This window comes from Pavona decussata, unplaced genomic scaffold (assembly GCF_977016875.1).
Source record: "Pavona decussata unplaced genomic scaffold, jaPavDecu1.1 SCAFFOLD_37, whole genome shotgun sequence".
Taxonomy (NCBI): domain Eukaryota; kingdom Metazoa; phylum Cnidaria; class Anthozoa; order Scleractinia; family Agariciidae; genus Pavona; species Pavona decussata.
Genome location: NW_028145459.1, coordinates 1,583,149 through 1,600,431, shown reverse-complemented (window position 1 = coordinate 1,600,431; position 17,283 = coordinate 1,583,149). Strand labels below are relative to the sequence as shown.

The window sequence follows — 17,283 nt, the reverse complement described above, 5'->3', positions numbered from 1 at the left end:
CATTCTGTAATTTTTTTTTCAGTCTTTCTTTTCGCAACTGCTTAAGATGCGTAGAAACTGCAAGGATCTTTCTTCTATCTGATCTTTGATCCGCAGTTCAAAATATGTTTCATATATTTACACTTATTTATTCATCCTTCACAGGTATATTACGAACTTACAATATGACCAGCTCCCAGTTGGCTTGATAGCTCGGTTTGTAGAGCACTGCACCGTCATCGCAAAGGTCATCAGTTCGAATCCCGTTCAAGCCTCATTTTTTTATTTCAGGCTTTCTTTTCGCAACTGCTTAAGTTGCCCAAAATACGGAAATATAACCGCAATAGTCTTCGTTCAGAGTTTGTATAGACTCAGACCAGGGAGATGATACCTTGCCCGGTTTTTACTCTACAGGGACAAATCGATGTATTTTGAAAGAAAGTACTTGACATCGACTTTTTTAATTATCCTTCTCCCTACACTAAGAAAGAATATCATAATAGAAGGCTAACTTTTAGCTGATATGAAAATTTAAACCCACAGTGACACTGATTAAATAACGTTCGGAAATGAGATACCTCGATTCCGTTGCTTTAGGATTCAACTCTGCCGTAACTCTACCCAGACTGAAATGATATCTTTAAAGGAATACCGATTGTAAGAATGATATTTTGAACGTCATAAAGTTTACTCAGCTGTGTGAATAAAGATTAATGAAATCGATTTAATTAAACTAGAATAGGGTGCAAATTACAAACAGTTATTTTAAGACCATCTTATGAGGGATTTCTTGCCATCATTGTATGTATTCCTATTCCGGCATAGGGTCAATCGAACGCGAGAGTAAAAACATGTTCCGAAGCCCTCCGAGGCAATCTCCAACGGGTTCCAACTCCTAAGCTTCAGATCTGTTGGAACCCAAATGTTGTCATCTGTAAGCCATAAAAGTCACTTCATAGACGTTTCTGAATTGGTGTTTTGATATTTTGTTTTCAGGCTTACCGTTGCTGTTCGTTTAGAGAAGTACAACAACAACAACAACAACAACAACAACAACAATTTATTTAGGTATTTCCATATCTATACATGGCATTACCTTATACAAACTAGAAAATTATATAATTGTGTAAACTTCTAATACAGTTTCATAAGCTATATAACTTCTTATATCTACAGTTCATGATTTCATAGACAATAGCAGCAACTGATCTACAAATCAATGGGTCAATACTATTAAAGAGGAACAAAATTTTTGAATTAATATCTAGTTGTTCAAAAAATTGGTATTTTCTAGTTATTTCATCAAACATTTTGATTCGAAAACTATCATAAAATGTGCAAAAGAATAAAGCGTGGGACTCGTTTTCAACATCATTAGCTTGGCAAAAAGTGCAAATTCTTTTAAAATTTTCAGGAGTCTTGAAGTATAGTATTCACTACTTGCTGACCTCATTACCGGCGAAGTGATGTGACTTCATCTATCTCCTAGTATCGAGTATAATTTTTCGCGCCATTTAATGATCTACAGACGCTGGTGCAGCGACACCTGGAGGATGTGCAAGGCTAGGGACAGAAACCCATCTGGGGGCAGAGAACATATTTTTAGATTAATATTATTACTATTTTTTTTTTCGCAATTTATGAAAACCGTAGCCTTTAAGAAGTGAACTCTGCTGAACCCGTAGCTCAATGAGCGTTCTGTGACAAACATAATGTTTATTATACGGCACTGCGTTTTTCACGATTATAGCTAAGTGTAAAAAAGTATGGAAGTTTGGTTTCTGCATAAATGTAGCATTGCATTTTGCATGTTTTTAGCGGATTGGTTTCTGAGCGAATGTAGTATTGCATCCATTTTGCGTGATTTAAGCGGACTGAAAAGTAAGGGTCCGAATTTCGGACCCTGGGTTTCTGAGTGAAAATAGTATCGCATCCGTTTTGCATGATTCAAGCGGACTAAAAAGTAAGGGTCCGAATTTTGGACCCTTGGTTTCTGAGTGAATACAGCACCGGTCATATCTAAAAGCAGGGGTCAGTTAGAATCTTAATTACTGGGCCACTAATTTAGGTATCCGCTAAAATCGAGTAGCTTGCCATGCCCCAACCTTACAATTTTTGTCTGTTCGCCAGTTTTAAGAACTAGAACTAACAATAATAAGTTGAAAAATTGCGATCCTCAAGAATAGGAAAAACTAAAATAAGCTTTTAGTCTTGAAATTCCACCGAAAACGTGAGATAACTTTACTTTTTAAGACATGAAAAGAGGATTACGATATTTTACGACAAAATTATAGTGCAGAATAACTGCGAAAAAACTGAAAGGTCTATCATATATATTCGCGCGGAATTTTCGATTCTGGAAAAACTGAAAATGGTTTGGAAAGCGTTTAGATTAAATTGATATTAAGTTATAACAACCCACCACCGGCCAAGTGGCAAAACCCCCATTCAGATTGTTAGAAGCGTAAGCACTGGGGTCGAGAATGCAAAACCCCCACAGCGCTACAACTCGTTCATTGCGCATGCGCGCATTCACGAGTTAAAAATGGGAATTGGGATTTGCATATTTTTGAACTGGAAAATGGGATTATTTTTCAGTTTATTTTTGAATTGGAACCAGCAAAAAGTTATACCGAGTAGGCGAATTATCGGTTCGTCTTATGTTGCCATACTTAACAATACAGATTTAAGAAAAACAATTTACAAATAAAACAAAGCCAGATGAAACTAGAAGAAACCGCAAGGCTTATGGAAAATTCGGTTTCCTCTCAAGATTAACGATAGGCTAACAAGAAAGAAAAATCAAAGATTACAACTGTTTAAGATTAATAATTATTGACAAAAAGAATTGTTTCAGTGAATAACACAAACACGAAGTCAATCCTAGCAGCAGGGAAACCACAGTCGCCTTGCAAACTACGCTATGGGGCCAGGAAACGCCACCAGCATGGGCAGGAGGGAATGAGCAACTTTCAAGAGTGTATTGCTCCCGCCTCTTGCTGCAGTACATCATAACAACAAAAAGCAATCAGCAATCGCTTCGAATCGCAGATGCCCATCCTTCATTCATCATCAATCTTTATTTACCCTCGGATTGTAGAGTAGCTTAATGCAGCTAATATCTCCGAGCATTTTCCCACCCAACCATTTCAAGTTTTTGACGAAGGCTGAGAACATGGTTGGAGATATGCATTTCGCAGTAAGACATAGTTAAAGGATCAGACAAGTACAGCTTGTACATGTTAAACTCTAAACTGGGAGAGTAAAAGATTGGGCGATAATGATTGCATACAAACAAAGGAGCCTATACTGACATGTTCAAGAGAGATTTGTGCCGAAACTCAGTCCACAAAGGGAGGATGAGAGTAGAATTAGCCCCTTTCCAAGAAGAGTTCTCCTGAACGCGGAACATTTCATAATAGTTAAGGTGGTGAGACCAAGTTTCAACGTTTCATAGAACGCGTAATAAGTAGGCATGAGAACGTTTATGTACAATTTTTTGACAGTTCAGGCTTGTGGTATAAAGCGTAAGCTATTCCCCAGGTTCCTGCGTTGTGGGTTGATTTTTCGTCAGCCATCTACTGATTGAGCCCACCACAGAACATTCTTCTTCCTTGAAATGTGTAACCAGTCCTTTCTGTTGATTCGAATTAAAAAATAATAATAATAATTAGCAAGCAATTGACCTTAAAAAGTTTTAGGAGTAAATTTCTAGCTAAAACTGACGTATGTCTGGCGTATATTTTCGTATACCCCGACCGTCCTCATTTTAGTACGGTTAGTTTAGCGGCTATGTTCATACTATAACGGATATCTTTTGTACCGGCACGAAAACCATAACGGACTGGCCCATTGTTCAGACGTGACACGATGATGCGGGCCGTATTTCACTGTCCGCTAAATTTGAAAGTTCCTTTCCCGCGCGCCATGGTATATGAGCCATTAAACCATGCCCGAGAAATTCAAATTGTCTTCTGGTTATTCTTGCGAAACGAAATCAGCAAGATCTAGCAATATTTCTTGATTGGTTTTAATACGGGAAATTATTCCACTCGCGCTTGCTGAATATTCATGAGATAATTTATAGCCAACTCGGTGCGCTATCTATCATCTCATATCCAACGCGCGCTCGTGGAACAAAGGCTAATGGAGAGGGAATAAGACCAGCTTGGATTTTCCGAAAGCGAACAGGAGTAGGTGGCTTCGGGGAAAGGAATTAACTGAAACTTCAACTTGAGAATCCGAACAGATGAAACTGTGTTAGCGCACACACATATCCTTTTTGAAAGTCTGAGAATTCATCTCGGAATTAAACAGAAAACGAACTGAAATGTAAGTTTAAACTTTTTTCTTAAATTTTAACGTTGACTACCTCGATCGAATGTGAGTCAAACATCGGGGTTAGTTTTTCGGTGCTGCATCAGTGGGGCAGTGGAAACGAATCAGTTTGGTTTAATCAACAGAGAGATTCAGGTACTGTATGACATTTGGAGCGTTAAAGTGGCGCGCTGTTATGTTACACCAGTTAAGCCGGCGACACACCTGGCGATTTTATACGCCGATCGCGGCGAATTTGATCGCCAGCAAAAATCGCAAGCGATTTTCGCCACCGATTGATGAGGACACACCTGGCGATTTCTTTCGCCGAACGATCAGCGATGTGGCACTTCAACCTTGTTCCCGGGCTCCATCGAGGGACATTCTGAAAAATCATGTGATAAAATCGCCCGATCTGATTGGTTGACTTTACTGGCGATTCACAGCGATAAGCGTAGAAAATCGCGGGAACGGGTACACTTGGCCAATCCAGATTTCGGCGATTTTATACGCCGATCGCGGTGATCGGCGAAAATCGCAATCGCCGCACCGGGCACACCTGGAGATTTTCGCCGATCGCCGTATAAAATCGCGGAAAATCCAAAATCGCCAGGTGTGTCGCCGGCTTTAAGTCAATTTTGCTTTCAACTCTTCTCGCAATGTTGTTGCGACACAAGTTGTACGGATCGTTGCCTAGTGTAACATGCCATGAAATTAGCATGCCTCACAATTTTTGTTTGCCGCAACAGTTGCGAAAAGTAGAAGTCAGTTATACTTCGTGTAACAGTGACTGCAACAGAAACATTGCGAGACATGTTCATTCCAGGGCATGTTACACAAGGCAGCGGTTCGTGCAACTTGTGTTGAAACGGCGTCACGAAATTGCGAGGCACGTTGCAAGAAAAATTGCCAAATGTAACAGCGCCTTTAGCCGCCGTTCGTCAGAGCGAATGCTGGCTAAGGGCTAAAGCGAGTAAGGTCAGCACTAAAACTCTGTTGATGAAGCCCCACGAGAATCTGATAACCTGCCATCAGGATCATCTTTAACAGCGCTCTTAGTTATAGTTTTCCAAGCAAACGAAGATAGAGCTTGATGGCAGCCAGCCTGCTTGAGAAAAAACTGGCAAAAATACCAACGTACCGACAACCATACAAACAACACGTGAAACACACGTGTAATAAGCACAGACGATTCAGTCCTTATATCTCAGACTGCAATTAGCCGAAAAGCGAAGCACAAATTAAGGCTAACAGCAAGAGATATTAAAAGCAAAGTAAGTCAAGTAATGAACGCATTTTATCTATGCAAAAGCCAGTACGCTTGCTGTTGGCTTCTTTCAGTGACAAAGCTTCAAAGAGCACACGAGCCAGAGTGCTGTCTGTTGTAGACTGTGCAATTAAATGTAAATGAGTGTTTTGAAGCAGGGCCGGTATCCATTTGTTCAAACAAATGCACGCGAGCTATGTTATGAGATGTCATCATATACTATTAAAGTAATGGTAAAACAAACAAACCCTCCTCAAATCTTTACACAAGTGGAAAGTAATAACCCCAGTAGCGAAAAATACATCTTTAGCCATGAATATATATTATGTCGGAATCACTCACCCATCCACCGTTCTGTCTGATCCATGGACTTAACCGTTTAGCAGAAAACTGCCCCATCCAGCCGGATACACTGCGGACAAACCTCGTATCTCCCGCTTGGGTAAAATCATAAGCCAGCGCGCCTGCAAATGCGTACACTGCTACAATCCGAGCCCAACTAATGCCCGAGGCAATAATCTGTTCCGAGACACGATTGAACATATGACAGACAAGAATACCGAGATTTATTCTGAAATTCAATTGTTCTAAGACGTTGTTGTAGAGTTTAGGATAGTTGCTCTCCAGTAATGTTCCAACTTCGCACAATGTCTGTACCACATCTTCGGAGCAGATCGCTGAAGATGCTAGATCCTTTCTCCGGCTTTTCGGGTTGTAGAAGCATAACTCTGAGCGCGTGAATCTAGCTTCGATGTACCTCTGGCATAGGAAAGCAGCTTGTTCTGAGATTTCAATTTCTTCCGCAGATTGATTATGTGCTGTTAATCTTCTCCGCTTTGGAAATAGAAAATCAGTGATAGTTCGCCAGGCGCAAACCAAAAAATTCCAAACGATTGCGAGCATTATTGGATATTGATGCCTTTATCCGCGTACTCACCGCCTCGTGTTGTCGCTTGCACAGGTCAAATAATTTTAACAATGGCGGTCTCCAGTATCCTATTATATTGAATATTTAGACCACTTAAAAATTAGCATATGAATGAGCGGGTCGGCTTGTTGACTTTGCTGTGTGGCATTCAGTATACACACCGGCTGGCAAAACAATCAATACAAAGAAGAAGAAGCAATTCAAGTGTTGGCGATGACTGAACTGAAGTTACAATGGAGACCGGTTTCTTGTGACCTTTCCATTCAAGAATAAATCATTAATTACTTGTAAGGGTGTCCACTGGAAACGCAAGTGATCCAATTTCAGTCAGGCTTGCGAACTTCACGCAATTCAATATAATATACAACAGAGACAGGACCACAAAAACTCTTCATTAATCATCGACTTTGTTCCCTGATTAGCCCACACAATGCAAAAGCGTATTTTGCGGGCAAGAAAGCACTTAGTTTGCTTTCATGTTAATTCGTGGTTAAGGCGAGTGAAAACGGCTGCTAAGGGGGCGATCCACCCAGTGAACAGAGCTAAACACACGAACCCACGCTTGCCTGCCTCCAAAACGCTTGTAATACGGACTACTCCAGAAAAATGCTCGAGCAATAAAAAGCTATTAAAAATAACAAGCTGATCGATGATGTGCTTCGTGGGAAAATTTGGACTTCAAGCCCCCACGGGGGGGAGGGTACTCCCCTATATAACAGGGTAGGGTTTTTGAGCCGTTTTGGTCTTAAATCGGGTATGGTTTTCAAAGGAATCACGAGAGCGTATAAACGTATTTGTCTTTTCAACTCCAAATGAATAGAAGAGAATGAGAAGTATCCAAAATATGTCATTCGAACTGGATTTTCGGGTGAATTTTACCAATTCTTGACTTCGGCACTGATGCGAACCTTTTAAAATTACGCTACAACAAAGCTCTGAAAACGGTTATGGATTTTAGAGGCCAGCTTCTGAAAACGAGTGTGGAAGATGGCATGTTTTAGTCTGAAATAGGGTCAGGATTTGGAGAACCGGGCGGAACACCCCTACCGAGAATTCCTAGGAGTTCCCCCCCCCCCCACCTTCCCGGGCTTACAGCAAACGTCTACACACACCATACCGGCTTTTTTTTCGCGTGCCCAACGACACAAATTACGCCGGCTTACTTCGACGTCCATGCTAGCCGATCTGCAAGTCAGACCGCCTGACATGGATCGCTCGAATCACTCCTTCCGTTTACTCTTTCGGCCAAAAAGTAATGTCCTTTATAGACTGCGAGCAGTCCTACTTTTTCCTCAGATCAAGCGCTAAGTGACGGCAAAATTATGCAAATTAAAAAAGTGAACGAGGAGGGATTGAGGAGAGGGAGGAAAAAGCTCGAGCGCTACAGAACTTTGGTGAAAAAAAGAGACTGCGGGCAGTCTGTCCTGTATATTCCAGTATAGTTATCCGGATCGGATTCTGTCTGCACCGAATGAAGAAATCGATCAAGTATACTTGATTTTATGAAAGCAATATCGCAAATACGTTTGGACGGCGAGTAAATTTGAAAGGGGCGCGAAAAAATATTTTTACTGACCTGTAAACGCAATCGATGTTCTTTCGGTCTATTTTCGCTTCATCAGAAACAGGAGAGGATGAAAGAGAAGAGTGCTAACCCCCATATAGGCTCTTTTCACCCTCTCTTTGCTTGAGACAAACTCACAAAGGATGAGTAACCGCTAGCGTCGCGATCCGGGAGGGCCTGGGCACAAAGCTCCCTGCCTGACAAGTTTCATGCAGAAACATCTTCCTCCAACACACGGACACGTTCAATCTTTGTTTAATTAACCTTTTTTTCCAAAAAGCACATATGCTTTGAAAGTTCACATGTTTTATAAATGAACGTTACATATGAGCTGGAAAGAATAAGGATTCTGATGGTGTGGTTAGTCCATCCTGATAATCATGCCCCTCTCTGCCGGGAGGACGGGCGTGTTAAAAATAAAGCGAAATTCCCATTTGGTAACAAGGCTTTTTTCAACTAATAAAATAGAAAACTAAAATCGAATTTCCATTAATTGTATAAAATAACTACCTGGAGATACGGAGCTAAATTTGAGGGAGTGAGAACTGCCTCACTCAATATGAAAAACAGATAAAATTTTAAAAAAGTGAAACGTTTACGTCTTATGGAGGATGTTCACATGTGTGTATATGACAATAAATATCTACAAGTACGAAAATCGGAATAAAAAAGCTTGCTTAAAGGATGGAAAAACGCCACACGAAGTTGTGCAGATGAATGACTCAGAAAATGATTGAGTGTATAGAGCTATGGCAACATAACGTGAAATCATCGGTCAACTTGCCAGAGTGTATGTTTGGAAGAAGTCAAATACATTCGTCGTATGAATCAAACAGTAAACATTTCCTAGCTAATCTGTAGGTCATCTTGGAGACTCGAGTTCATCGAACACGTTTGAGTAGGATGATTTCAGGAAGGAAACGTAGTTCTGCATGCTGCGTGTTGTGCTGTTTGCTTGATCCAATCTGTCTCTCATGTCATAGAGCTTGGAGTTATATCGCCGCTCGGCCTGAAGTGTAACAGACAATAAATGAGTTAGATTATAGGCAGGCAAAACAAGAGACAGCCCCATAACTTACAAACATGGATAAGAACCAGTCTATGAGCAAAAGTTTGAAGATATGTTTTCCCAAATTCACCAAAAAGATATATCTAACAGCTATTCCACTTATTCTTATTTCGGAATACGGTCAATCAAACTCCACATAAATATGCTGGTGCCAGCTCACCTCGTCTTTGCTTCTCTTAAGTTGTGCCGCTGACGCTGTTGCTCGGCTCAGCTGAGTTTCAAGGTCTGTAATGCGCGCCTGTGCAGCTCGCTCCTAGTAAATAAAAAAAATCGTGGCGTTTTTAGAAGGGAAAAAGCTCTTTTGACACATTTGTAATGACACATTTCGTAATGATGCACAAGGTAGTCTATATATCAATCTCCCTCCCAAAGCTTGAGCGCTATGGGAATGAGATTGTCTCCAAATCAGATACTCGAGTAACCATTGAAATAAGATCCATTGAGCAGGAGCCGCCATGCTCTAAGGCTTCTAAAATATCAACGAAAGCAAATTTTCACTTTTGGAATTCTCAGAGTAGTTCATTGTTTTTACCTTTACTGAGGCCTTCTCCTTCTGACTGTCCACTTGTCTTCTGGCTTCAAGCACTGATGACTCTACCTGCTGATTCAACCGAATGTTCTCCGCTCGGAGGTCCTCGAATTTTTGCTGAAAAAAACACAAAAATTTGGTGATCTGTCATAAAGTGCTCTCAGTTTCTTGGACCGTAAGCCGTACACCAAGTCCAGAGTTACCGCACCGGCAGAGAACAAAATACACTCTTTTTATAAGAACGTCTAATTTTGGGGCTGAAGCTGAACGTTCTTATTTTTTGTTTTGGGAATTTGAGCCTAAAAAGTTCTTAAGATGTTCTTAAGTTACTTGTTAAAGTATATCAATATTAAAAACTGCATCATTGTATAATGCAATTCGAGGGATTTGATTGGCTTAGCGGCCATGGTATATGAGCAATTATACCATGGCCGAGAAATGGCGACCATTAAATTGCCTTCTGGTCGTTCTTGCACAGCGAAATCAGTAAGATCTAGCAATATTTCTCGGTTGTTTTTAATAAAACAATTATTCCACTTGCGCTTGTTGGATATGAGATGATTATAGCCAACTCGGCGCTACGCGCCTCGTTGGCTATCTATCATCTCATATCCAACGCGCGCTCGTGGAATAATTGTTAAATATATGCGGACGTGACCAAGACACCTATTAAAGGGTAATATGTGACGTAATGTGGTGTAAGACCATGAACCTAGCTCAGTGGTAGAGCATCCCAACTAGTAATCGGAAGGTGTGAGGTTCGACTCCTGATAGAAGCACTCGGAATTTTTTTCCGAGTATGCCTGTGTCACTTACTGAATAATACATCATTCTCACAAAATGAGATGTTCAACTATGTATCAGGCGTGCATACGAAGGTAGAAGGGAAAATTATTGACCTCGATTCAGTTGTCCTTTTTAACAGATAAACAACCTAACTTAATAATTAATCAGTGTTTTACTAATATTATTAAATTAAACGAAAGTTATGTCCAACATCGCACACACCTGCGAGTGATACAAAGACTCTTCCTTTTTGCTGATCACACCGATAAGTTCTCTGTTCTGTTGATCAGAGTCCGACAATTTTCTGAAACAAAAAGAAAGAAATACCGCAACCTAATTAGATACCTGAGGAAACAGAATAAATTATTTCGAACGTTTATTTCATAAAAGAAAACTGAACATCTTGTTTGTTTGTTTGTTGTTTATAAGTTATGAAGGGCTCGAAAGAATATTCGCTTTCTGTGTGTTTTCACATGTCGTGTTGTCCTCGGCCTTTGAAAACACTCGATTGCCGAATAAGTGCGCTTTGTCAATCCTAGAGCCCGTTAATAGCCAAATTAAGAGCGAGGCGTGCGAGGTGGTGAGACCATTTTAGCTGGCGCAGGTTTACTTCCAGGTGCAAATGGAAACATTATTCACAAATAAATATAAAGTACAGCACAACTATTCGCAAAGCACTATTGTATCTTTATTTCAACGATTCTGGGTGCGACTGTATTGCCTTAAAAACAGGGCCGATAAGTTTGCGAACGGTGCCGGGGACTAAAACGTCAAACAGATTAAAGCTTTCAACAAACCTCTCCAAAACTTCACTTTTTGCCAGCACGCTTCTAGTCTCATCCTGTGCCATTCTTAGTTTCTCACGCAGATGTTCTAACTGGTCTGTTTGCATCTCAACCTTCATTTACAAAACATAAGAACTAAAATCACTGAAGAGAGCTGTAAGAGAAAAGCTGTTGTGATCATGAACGTAAGACGACAGACAAGTATAAGTGCAGTGTGGAGAGAGAACAATGGTAGAGAACAAAATAAAAAGGCATTTTACTACCAAAAACAAATGCCTGAGTATCAATAGAGTGTTTGCCATGGCGGCCATGTTGGAGGTACAAAATAATAAAAGATATTTGCATAAAAATAAAATTTATTTCTCAAAGGAAAATCATTCTGTTTTTTGGCTCCTCCAGTAAAAGCGCCGTGAAAAAATCCCGCTGTACGATCATCCCATCTTGGTGAAAGCATCAGCAGGTTTCGTTGTTAACGATAAAATAACAAGAAACAACTTTCACTAGACTGGAAAACATGTGCACAGAAAAAACCTTTCGCTTGATCAGAAATGACATTCATTTGATAAAATAAAATATTTGTGCGAGACTGGTGCCAAGCTAAGCATCAAGCTCAGAGAGCAAGGTCTTTTTGTCACGTGACTGCCATGCAGCTGCCTTGCCGTGAGATGTGGAGAGATCATTTGGCGATTTGCCTGCTCCAACTCACAAAAGAAAGCGGATTGTTTTGTTACCTTTTGCGTCAGTTCAGCTATGAGTTTAGTGTGCTCACTGGAGCGTCTCTCGTATGCCAACATCCTCTCTTGAGATTCCTGCAGGCGACCATCTGTGGACTGGCAAATAACAAATTATTGTTAGAGCTAGAGATGGAGTACTGTGTGATTAATCAGAGTGTTTTTATTACTCGTCCCCGGGATCTTTGCGATATTCAAAATGGTGGACGGCGGCGAAGACCCTGGCCGGAGTATCTCGTGACACATACTTGATTTTCATCCTCGCTATAGATCTTCTGGGATCAAATTTGGCTGCTGCATGGATACCATACTTGATCCGGAAAAAATCTAGCGAAGACAAAAATCAATTGTACGGCATGTGACAAAATACCTCACGATTCGTGGAGTATTTTGCAGCGTGTCCAAAGGACGTCGTCCGCCATTTTGAATATTGCGAGGAGCCTAGGCTCAAGGTTGGTCACTATTTTTTTCGAGCTTTTAGCAGAATGTCTGATGACTTAAGCCTTGGTGGAGGTGAATTAAAGACGATGCAAATGGTAAAAATTTAACCCCGGCCCTGTTAAGCAATCGTTTATCAGCTTACGTCTCAAGAAATTCGGGGGAGGGGGAGGTGGAACAAAAGTTACCTTGAGTAGATCTGCGAGTGGTTCGAGCTCTTGAAGCCTCTGCTGCATTTTCATTTTTACCTGGAAAAGAAAAAACCTTTAAAAACCAAAACAATACACTTGACCTCTGCAACAACAGGTCTGATTCTAAACTGAATTAAAATGGAACTGATTGCTACCTTCTCTGTGCTTGTTTAATGAGCCTAACAACTGAATTAAAAGTAACTCAATTAAAGAACCATAACTGAGAGAGAGTTACCTTTTCATTTTCCAGTGCATTTTCCTGCTGCTTCCGTTGGGTGTCGGCCTCGAACTCATATAATCTGTTCTTCGAGTCTTCGGCTTCCCTTCGATATTTGTCGATCTGACGATAAAGAGCACTTGATGATCATGGACGTTTATTTACAATCAGCATTCCATGGCCCATTAGGTTGGGGTGGGGCGCGGGGATGACGCTACCAATTTCTTACCGTAAAAGATCATAATGGCTGTTGAAGAAAGATCGACATCTACGGATTTTTAGTTTGGCGAAGAAAAGTCCCAGTAAAGTGACGCTTGAACTTGGAGACTGAATAACCTACAAACGCCAAGAGAGGCATCCCTCATCGGCACTTGGAACAGAAGGAATGTTCACACAAGGTCGAAGACGTAGAGAGGATCGGTTAACGATACCATGGAGGTGCTAGAACTGAGTGATGCGGATTTAGCAGGCGATCTTTTCTGTGATAGCTTCTGCTCTTGTTTGAGCAACGAACCTAGGTGCCGAAGGCAGGATTTAAGGAAAATGAGACCCGCTGAGAGTACGGCCGGGCAAAGATATCATTCGTCAGGCGAGCACCACCGTTCCCCTTAAAATCTCTATCTTCACAAACACACATTCCGTGCTCACTCACTTCACATGCCTGTACTGCACAACGACCAGACAGGCAGCCAGCTTGATTGCTGCTCTTTGTACTCTAGTCATACTTCATAGCTCAGCTATCTGTTCCGATCTCCATACGCTTAATTAAATACTCAACAATAATCTCTTAACTCAACTATCTTTCTATCTCTCCTACCTGCTCTTTATAGTCATGAATAAGCTCTTCATACTCTTTAACAGCTGTGTTTAGCTGAGCAATCTGAGCTTGGCTGTAAGTACACTGAACAAGAATAACAAGATCAGAAAGCGAATTTGCAAACACTGAACTTCAGAAATGGCAAGCCGAGCATGTAGTAGCCTACAAGACAAGATAATGAGACACCTTTGAAGAGGCTTCTACTCTTGCAAGGTAAGCATGCAGATAAAATTGAAATTACCTGCTATGGAACACACACTACAGTTATAATACACATTAAATTTGTTTTTTGTTTTTATTTTTCCTACCTACCCTAGCTCTGTGGTCCTCCAATAAAAGATTCGTCTGATTGACGCAAGCTTTCAAGTTATTTATCTCCGCCTCATAACTTATTATCTGTTCAACAAACACATATTGTCTACGTAAACTACCGCAGTTTTCTACTATCTTACTAATACCTTCCTAAACCACATACAAAAGGTCATAACTTTGATATCACAACGTGCAAGTGGAATAAAAACAAAATAGGACAAGTACACTGAGTACAGCGATGCAACTCTAATAAGGGAAGTGGTCAAACTACTATACTCCATGTATACTCGAACAGGACCCACCAAACTCTGCCTGCACCACCCATCCCCCCCCCCCCCCCCGCTTCCTCAACCTCAAATATTGGTGTCTTTATTGTACAGGAACCCCTCTATACAGTAGTAAAAAATGACAATGAGATTCAGATCTCACTTTTCTTGTTTATCTAGTTAAACTGACTCTTGTTAGCTGAACATTTGTGTCAACTCAAATTTTAAAGCAAATATTGAAAATTTTGAGATAGGTGGTGTCTTCGATAACCCTCCTACCCCAGACAAGGTGGGTCCTCTTCGAACAACTTGTTACGACCAGTTCTCTAACTTAGGGTTAGATCTTAAAGAAACAGGATTATAAGTTTACAGCGGTTACCAATAACACGCGACCCACTGCATTCAAAAGAGTCGGATAAAGTTGCGTTTTGGTGGACGTCAATCAAAGAAAAGCCGTTGAAATTATTTTGAATTCTGACAAGATTCCAAGGTAACCCGGCAAGAAACTAAGAATTTTACCTCGCTAAGAGAAGGTAAACTTTATTTAAATTGAATCTCCAGCCAGATCAAGCGCAAATAAAAGGTACATGTATTTTTGAATTAAAAATTTCGATTTTCACTGCACGTGATAATTTGCTCACTTGCACGCATCGCTGATTTAATCGTCAGGTGTAGCGATTTCAAATGTTTCATAAAAAATACGGCTTCGTCTAAACAATGCGCATTTTTTAGATAACCTGTCTTGGAAATCAACTTTCATAAAGTTTACCATCCATCAGCGTATAAAATTGTCAATTTCTTCGTTCTGTTGCCTTGAAATGTTCTCAGAATTCAAAACAATTTCAACGGCTTTTCTATGATTGACGTCCACCAAAACGCAACTTTATCGTAGTCTTTTGAAGGCGATAGGTCGCGTGTTAGTGGTAACCGCTGTAAGATAACGCGAGACAACAGTGGAGATGATAACTCGTAAAAGAGGAAGCTATTTTGTCTCTGTGTTTCATAACCAATTACTGTGGGGATTGCAACAGCTACCTCCGTTGCTTATTTGCATGCCAAAAGAGTAAAAGGGGCTGAAAAGCTATCTGAAAAATAACCCAATTGAACTTTTTAACTGATTTTCGTCTTTCGATTTTTACACAATAATTGAATAAGTGCCCAGAGGTTCTTGTTAGTTCTCACTATATTCAGTACGTGCACTGAATTACGTAGTCTGTGCTTTGCAAGTCTCTGCAATTTCGGTTTACACAACTCATCATTCAAAATGTTTGCGCGTTAACCAGCGGCTTTCGCTATTTTGTCATGTTCGCATTGTTCCATGTGAACAGTTTGATACTGTGTAGATGCACAATCGATACGAGGACGTTGCTTCAAATGATATGTCAACTGCCAACTGTTGGTTAGCTAGATTCATTTGCAGTTTTTACGAGTAGTTAGTCGAGTGATACTCAATAACAAACTAATTAAATCAGAATCAAACTTTCAGCTGCCTGTATTACCCACTGCTGTCTATCTACCTGATCCTTGTATTCATGAAGCATAGCTTCATATTCCCTGGAACAAGACTTCAATGTCTTAATTTCGTCTTTGTCATTTCTGTGCTGTTGATTGGCATAAAACAATCAGAGATATTAACTGAAAGTGCAAAAACATCATGGCGGTATTTGTGCAAAAACAGAAAAAAAACATGAGAAGGGCAGGTGTTGATTATTTCATTTCTAATTATTCTAAAAAAAGTAAAAAAAAAAATAAATAAATAAATAAATAAATAAATAAATAAATAAATAAATAAATAACTAGAATTTCTTGACCACACGGTTTCTGTGCAATTTGCTTTACGTCGAAATTGCTAACAATTAACTCCTAGATTTTTTTTTTTTTCGAAAGCCCTAATGTGTGACCTTTCAAATGAAAGCATTAAACTGGGCAGTACTTTCCTGTGGTGCTGTTTATTATGGTGTTCCTAACTTTTGATTTGGTGAATGAAATCCTAAAGTGTGACCATTCAAATGAAAGCTACTGAGCAGTACTTTCCCGTGGTGCTGTCAATTATGTTGTACAGGGTGTTCCTAACTTTGATTCGGTAAATGAAATCCTAAAGTGTGACCATTCAAATGAAAGCTACTGAGCAGCACTTTCCTGTGGTGCTTGATGTAATGCTCTAAAAGGTGGTCATAACCTACTGAATCTGTTAACAAACACCAAAGGCTGGACCATTCAAATCAAAGCTGGTGAGACAAACTTTGTCCCCTGGTTGTTCTACTGTTGGAGTTGGTGTAGGCTACCGTCAGCGTTTGTGTGTGAGATCTTTTAGTCGAAAAATCGAAAATAACAAGAGGGGATTTCACAGTACTGTTTATTTATTTATTTGTTTGCTCGTTTTTGGAAGTAATGCAGGGTTTTTCAACTCTAACATGTGTCGTGGCATCAAACTGGCATGTTGCACTCTATCTGTTATTGTACCTGTTGTCTCAAATGATCTATCCTCGACTGATGCTCATTGACGCTACTGTGAAGTTGAGTTACTTCAGTCTCTGATGTGTTCACCTAACACAACAGTTAAATCATATATCAACCTTTGGGAGCAGCCTTTTGGGACAATTCTGTAGAATCCTATCCCGGCTCAGAAATAACAGAATGGACAATATCACTTCCCAAAACTTTCACCAATTCCCATTGACCTGAAAACCTTCACAAAAGAACGCAATTCCTCGTTTTCTGAATAAACTGTATTCAGTCCATTTTGCTTTTATAGGGGAAAAATAAACGGAATGATTTTCCATTCATTCTGAAAACATCATGAGCCCCGAAAGAACATGAAAAACGTTTTCGTGTATACCTATTCGGAATAGTCCCAAAAGAGCGCTTTCTTTTTTTGAATGCAATTACTTTTAGTTTCATTGGGCGGTTAGTCTGTCCAGCCGGCAGTATTTTGAGGATCGTTAACTGAATTGATTATTGGATGGTAAAGTTTCAGCGGACTGGAAGAGCTACGAGACACGTCAATGCGACAGTTCGAAAGGCAAGGTGATGTGGTACCACCCTGTCAATACTGCCACATTTCATGGTCCGTAGGTTAACGGCAGG

The 17,283-nt window shown here is 40.2% G+C and overlaps 2 protein-coding genes and 1 long non-coding RNA gene across 3 annotated transcripts in view; all 3 read right to left on the bottom strand.

The window, feature by feature from the left end:
* The window catches only part of LOC146483932 (uncharacterized), a 107,817-nt gene that overhangs the window by 17,920 nt on the left and 72,614 nt on the right, over positions 1-17,283 (bottom strand). The window lies entirely within an intron of this gene.
* On the bottom strand, positions 3,147-6,509 carry LOC146483938 (bcl-2-related ovarian killer protein homolog B-like). The gene is made up of 2 exons (XM_085105060.1): positions 5,906-6,509; positions 3,147-3,616 (listed from the first exon to the last, which is right to left on the bottom strand). Exons 1-2 carry the CDS (start codon positions 6,464-6,466, stop codon positions 3,512-3,514), a joined length of 666 nt encoding a protein of 221 aa, XP_084961186.1. The 5' UTR covers positions 6,467-6,509; the 3' UTR covers positions 3,147-3,511.
* LOC146483934 (outer dense fiber protein 2-like) overlaps positions 8,295-17,283 on the bottom strand; it is a 33,179-nt gene continuing 24,190 nt past the window's right edge. Inside the window, exons 22-29 of the mRNA XM_085105281.1 lie at positions 12,820-12,924; positions 12,582-12,641; positions 11,956-12,054; positions 11,237-11,337; positions 10,662-10,743; positions 9,657-9,770; positions 9,285-9,377; positions 8,295-9,064 (exon numbers count right to left, since the gene is read on the bottom strand). Of these exons, the coding sequence (XP_084961407.1) occupies positions 8,918-9,064; positions 9,285-9,377; positions 9,657-9,770; positions 10,662-10,743; positions 11,237-11,337; positions 11,956-12,054; positions 12,582-12,641; positions 12,820-12,924 (801 nt within the window). The 3' untranslated portion in view covers positions 8,295-8,917. The remainder of the gene's footprint in view (positions 9,065-9,284; positions 9,378-9,656; positions 9,771-10,661; positions 10,744-11,236; positions 11,338-11,955; positions 12,055-12,581; positions 12,642-12,819; positions 12,925-17,283) is intronic.